Below are 6,032 nucleotides of genomic sequence, written 5' to 3'. Positions count from 1 at the left end.
TGACAAGCTCAGCACCTGCAGACCTATTTACAGTGCCAGGAGTTGCTAATGTGGCAACTCTCTTGCCTCAAGTCACTGTGAAAGCAACGAGGAGCCAGATAGCAATAGGCTTTCTATCTACAAATTCTAATACCATCCCAGCTTTACATGAACCAGGAGACCTTCTGGGCTTAGCCACCTCTGTGGCATGTGAGGGATTCAGAAGTGGATTTGGCTCTGAGAGCACTTGGGTCTCCCCAGGCGCCTGCCCTATGGCTCCCCTGTCCCATCCCAGGGATGAGTCCAGACTACAGCTGCCCTTGTAGGTCTCCAGGGAAAGATCCAAATTAAATCCCTGAGGAATATTTTCCACTGGCAAATGGAAATGCTCCAGCAACATGGCCCTGCTGATACTCTGAAAGCTCAGCCGTGGACAGAGAGGAGATATAAGATCTGCCTGTGGAACAGAAGCAGTGGGGCTGCAGTGGACAGGCACAGTCAGGCATACAGACAAGGGCACTGCACAGTCAACTAGTTAATCCCATTTATTGTTCCCAAACCAAATGAAATACTCCTTTCCAGCAAGAGCCACACAGTGCAAGGCTTTTGGTCTGTAACATCTGGCTGTTTATGAAATCCCTGACCTCAAAAACAACTGCCCTATGCTGTTCTGTAATGGCACTTTGGTTATCCGGGCTTTAACGAAACGACCTTTATGAACAAGGCAGAGCGCATCCCTCCACAGATCAAGAAAATCCTCTCTAAGACTTCAAATCCCATTAACAAAAAGATTGCACAAACAACGTGACCAAGACACCCTGTCCAACCCTGATACCCACAGGGAAACCCAAGCAAAGTTTGGTTCCTCCCAGACACTACTTAAACATCTCTGTTTAGGGGCCATGAATGAATGTGGCGATTCTGATGCAGAGCAGGACAGCTCTGGTAAATCTTCCCAGCCTGGGGTTTCCTCTGAGTATTTACTGCATGCTTCTCTGTACTGCAGCCACACTTTGAAGGCGAGAGTATTAAGAAGGGATTTAAACAGAATCAATATGGAATTACATAGAAAAGAAGTATCAGTTTAATACTGAATAAAGAGGGAAAAGAAAACAGGAGGAGACATGAACTATGAACACTATCAGAAGGTACTCCTACCCAGCAGACTGAGATGCTTCTCAGGGCTTTATCTTTGTTTGGCATGAGCGACTACCAGGGAGGGAGGCCATCAAGTTATATTAACTCCTGCCACCACAAGACAAAGCCTAAACCTTTAAAAAGAATCAGCAACCTTTAACAAAAGAGAATAACAGAGGCAACAACCTGGATCAATGCCTGAGAGGCCAGGAGAATCTCAACACCAGTCTGCAAAGCCTACCAAAGAACACATCACTCATTCTGCTTAGGAAATTCAGAGAAAAGGATGGCCAGCCATCCCAGCAGCTGCCTAAGTCTTGTGCTTCTTTGCAACTGGCTCTCCCTCCTTCCCCAGCCACTGCTGCAGGATACCTGCACTGGTTTTCTTGGGTGAAGGGCTGTGGATGAACTGACTTGTCCACTTGGGCAAATCATTTTCTTTCTTCTGAGGAGAGCCCTCCTGGGAGCTTTTTAACCAGCCCAGCATCACTTTGTTGCTTGAGGTAGTTCTAACCTCCTAGAGAGATAAAAGACAGTGAGACAGAAGTCAGATGCATGGTGAAAGCAGGACCAAAGCCTACTGTGAGAGATGGTACAGAGCAGGATGCAGGGGTTGGAGCAAAAGCTCTGCCTGTGATAGGGCACATCTGGGAGGTTTCCCAGGCTGCTGGAAACAGGCTTGTTCCAAGCCTGATTTCACATGGAATCTGTCTCATTTGGCAGAGAAATCCTGGCACGTGATGACAGTTTGTTTCTGAAAGCAGAGGGAAAAGAGGCTGTCTGGGGCTCTGCACTCCAGCATCATGCACAACCATACCCTGTAGATGCTGCCTGCTGCTTCCCCTTTTGCAGCCCACACTGTCCCTGCTTAGGGACACCGACACAGTCAAATTCTTCCCTGCTGAGCTGCCACCACCACTCACCTTCTTGTCTCCCAGTGTGATGGGTGCAAGACACTCAGGTGTGTTGTTGCGGATGCTGTTGACAAAGGTGGATACTGGGTGGAAAACTATATTCTCTGTGGGCTGGATGAGTTTAACTGCTTCTTGGGTTGGCACCTCAGCAAAGTCCAGCCATTTCCTGATAGCCTCATCCCCATCCAGGATGGCTGGCATCCTAGGGAACAAGGCAGTCAGAACAGAAGCCCAGCATGAATATAGCAAAGATGGGTAGCAAAAGCCAGTCCTGTAAGGTAGCAAGGAACCAGCAGATCAGGGGAAAACAAGGTAAAAACCCAGGCAGCAGGATACTCTTCTGCAAGGCAGAGCACATGTTTGCTTTGCCCAGGTAGCTGCTTTGCTGGAAGAGATAGAGGGGTTGACTGCCAGGCACTGGTCAGGGGAGAGCGATCCAACTTTGACTGCCACAGCACAAGGATGGTGATTCATGGAAAGGGCATCAGCCAGTGACCCCAGCATTTTCCTCCAAGGGCATCAGGAGCAGGCAGGGAGCCCTGCCTGCATACTGTCGAGAGTGGTGTTCAAAGGCTGTTTTCCTTCTTCATCCCTCCCCCTTGCAGCCCCCTTGCTCTCACTTGCCTGTGGTGGATGAAGCTCACATCCTTTGAGGCATCCACGGTGATGATGGTGTAAGTGTAAAGGACTTCTCCTCCCGCTGGTGGCTCCCAACAGTCAAAAATGCCAGCCATGGTGAGTAATCTCCATCCTTGCCATTCCTCATCTTCCTCCTTCCCTTCAGCCTGCAGGAGAGAGACCCCACCACTGTAGTCAGTGCCAGCCCATAGGCAGCCAAAACATCACACACTTGCCTGTGCCATAGCATGTCAGTGACTCAGATCTGGAATCAGGAACTGAACCAATCTGATGGCTTTTCAGGAGCCTTTCTATTAATTTGAGGTGATTCCAGAAGAAGTACCAAGAACCTCATCTTTCCATGTAAAAGTCCTATTCTGAACATCCCAGCCACCAGCTCAGCCAAAGGAAAGAGGTAGTGAAACTGCCAGCCCAGTCACCTGTGAGATGCGTTGCCCAGTCATGCAAACACCCGGCATGTGGGGAGCAGACAGCGTGACGGCAGGGATGCTGCAGCACTGATTACAGCCAGCGTGGGGACCACTGGCCGTGGAAGAATGCCAGAGTGCTGAGTCCACCACACAACAGAGTCCCACTGGCAAACAGAGACTCTCCAATGATGGGCACAGCTGGAAGGAAGGGAGCTTTTCCCAGGGCAGCTGGAGTGAGCAAGGCCACAAGGCAGGTTGTGAGTGTTCAGATACAGTGAGGGACTTCTTACCATAGTGTCCTTGGTCTGGGGGAAGTAAATGAAATATGGCTGCTTCCCCCCACTCTGCTGCTGCCACTCGTAGAAGCCATCTGCCAGGACCACACAGCGCTTGCCCTTGAGGAGAGCACTCTGGGGAGAGAAAACACAAGCAAGTGGTGAACAGCATGATGGGGGCTCCCAAGACCACCTGCTCCCTCTTGGGGCTCCCCTAAACTACCACCACCAGCACTGTGATGAAAGATGAGCTTCACCAGCAACAGCCTTTTCCATTCTTCTGTTTAAATGGAATCTGCCAACTCTGCAGTACAGGGATGTACTCCCTAGCACAGTACACAAAGATACTTGCTAGGGAGATTTTTCAGCTCTGCTTTTGCTAACTACAAGATCTCGCCAAGCTGGACACAAAGCCAGCAGCAACTCACTTTGTAGGAGGACTTCTCCAGCATGGTGTCACTGCGGCAGTTAGAGGTATTGAACTTCATCTTGGAAGGGTCATCCTTTTTGAACCAGGAGGGAATCAGGCCCCAGCGCATGTCCATGAGGACCCGCTCAGAGGAGTCAGCATCCTTTCAAACGAGACAGAGGAACACTTCAGGTCAGAGCCACTTTCCAGAGACTAGAAGCATCCTCACCACTCGAGAAAGGGGCTTCATGAAGCACTGCAGAAGTGGTTCCCTCCTGCAAGGTGGGGAAGATGATGGTGTCTTTGCCAAGAACTGAGTTTGGGCTCCTAGTCTTTCTTCTTCTTGCACACTCTTCTTTTCTGCAGGGATGCCACTCACAGGCTGTGCAGTTATACCCACTTTGCATATTCTTAATGGCTTTCCTGTAAGAATCGATCTTCAGCAGAAAGCACAAGAGTATTTTACAGCAGTAAGGAACTGTGTGCCTCAGTAAGACTCACCCAACAGCTCTCTGGAGGAATGAATGCAGTTGTTCTTCAATGGGAAGTGCCTGGACACACAGGCTCTTGAGTGAACCGCCACGCTGGGCTGATATCAAGATCCTCAGAGCTCCTCTTTTACAGTGCGTGTCTCACAGGGTATCAGCCTCACCTTCATTTTAATAACATGACTCCTGCTGACCTGGTTCACGCTTTCTCCCCATGCTTTGCATATTGCCTGCCTTTGGACAATGGAAAGGGCTTGTGGCTTTCACTTCTTCCCTAGCTCATTCTCACTTTCTGCCCGCAGCCGCCAGCCCTGAGCAGTGCGCAGCTGGAGGAAGTCAGGTCCCAGGGGACATGTGCTCCCAAAGAACTGCAGTAGACACATATATACATACAGACATATGTAGTAGATGTGTGTGTGTATATATATATATATATATATACACAAACACACAGACACATACGCCTATATATATATATGGATGTGTATGTGCCCAGTCTTTTGAAGCTAGAAACTCCTATAGATGAGCACACTGAATCTGTGTCCCTACAGCTGAACAGACGCACAAGCCTCACCTGTATCACGCTCCCAACTCCATAATCTTTTTAGCTGCTCTTGGGAGAACGCAAGATCTTAAGGCAGAAGAGTGCAAAGGATGTCCCACAGCATCCCCGGTGCTACCGAGGTACCCCAGCCCAGTGCCTGTATTAATACCAGCTGTGAAGTGCATCAGTCCTTTTCACTGCCCCATCAGCCAAGTGAGGAAGAGTGGAGGGAGCACAGATTGGGGTGTTCCAATTCAGTACACCCAGCTTCACCCCACCGAACATGAAAGAGCAGCAGTTCACTGGGCAGCCTTCTTATGTGGAAGCCAAAGGAGATGCACGAACAGCTGTAGGAGCTGCTCGGGTTGCTTGGGGAAGGTCTGCTGAGGCTCAATCAGGCGGGTAACGGTCACTGCAGGTGAATGGTTATTCTACAGCTCTGAAGTTGAGATTTTAAAAACTTGTTTTCATTTCTGCCTTCCCCTAGCAGAGTGACCCAGATGCCCTCAGCAGCGTTATGAAAAAAAAGTGTCTCAGGAAAGCAGAATAAACCCAGCATTTGTGAAAAAACTCTACCCCAATTAATCACTTCTGTATCGATTTCTGCAGAAAATACAACACCGCACTTGAAGCGCAGCACTGGTTCGCTGCCTTCCTTAGGAACACGTAAATGTTTAACAAGAAGAGACAGCTTTGGAATCACAGAACCTGACACATACACCGAGCCAGGAGGCGCCAAGCAAGCCGTTACCTCCCAGACTGGGTACCGCATCTCCCCGGGAGGCATAACCCCACTCCCACCGTTCAGGCAACGTCCGATCCAAGCCGCGGAGCTCACAGCAATTCTGCAGGCTCTTGCCCGGCAGCAATCAGTTGCCCAGGGCCAAAGGTCGCTGGCGGAGACAGGTAGTGGGCCCAGGGTTGCAACGGGACGGGCGGGAGGCACCTACCTGCTGAAGGTGCCGGCGGGAGAGCAACACCGGCCCGCTGGACTGCGGGCCCTTGTTGTACGAGGGCCGGTAGCTTTCTGCTCGGATCCACTCGGGCTGCCGCCGGTGGCCCCGCCGGTCGCGGTAGGCGCAGGCCCGGCGGAGGTTGTCGGCCCCGAGGGAACAGGCCGTGCGCCCGCACATCCCGCCAGCTCGGCGAACGCCGCGAGTGGACGCGGCCTCGCTAGCGCAGCGCTCTGCCCCGCCCCGGCGGGAGGCGGCTGCGGGCGGAGCGCAGCGGGAGCGGG

The 6,032-nt window shown here is 51.3% G+C and overlaps 1 protein-coding gene across 1 annotated transcript; it reads right to left on the bottom strand.

Moving 5' to 3' along the window:
* Positions 1–506: 506 nt before the first annotated feature.
* On the bottom strand, positions 507–6,008 carry HMCES (5-hydroxymethylcytosine binding, ES cell specific). Its single transcript, XM_064156782.1, has 6 exons — positions 5,746–6,008; positions 3,783–3,926; positions 3,370–3,489; positions 2,655–2,815; positions 2,040–2,232; positions 507–1,633 (listed from the first exon to the last, which is right to left on the bottom strand). The coding sequence occupies exons 1-6, from the start codon at positions 5,926–5,928 to the stop codon at positions 1,427–1,429; spliced, it is 1,008 nt and encodes a 335-aa protein (XP_064012852.1). The 5' UTR covers positions 5,929–6,008; the 3' UTR covers positions 507–1,426.
* Between the last annotated feature and the right edge of the window lie 24 nt (positions 6,009–6,032).

This window comes from Pogoniulus pusillus, chromosome 16, assembly GCF_015220805.1.
Source record: "Pogoniulus pusillus isolate bPogPus1 chromosome 16, bPogPus1.pri, whole genome shotgun sequence".
Lineage (NCBI taxonomy): Eukaryota > Metazoa > Chordata > Aves > Piciformes > Lybiidae > Pogoniulus > Pogoniulus pusillus.
The sequence above is the reverse complement of the archived record's forward strand: the minus strand, read 5'-3'. Positions and strand labels throughout refer to the sequence as shown.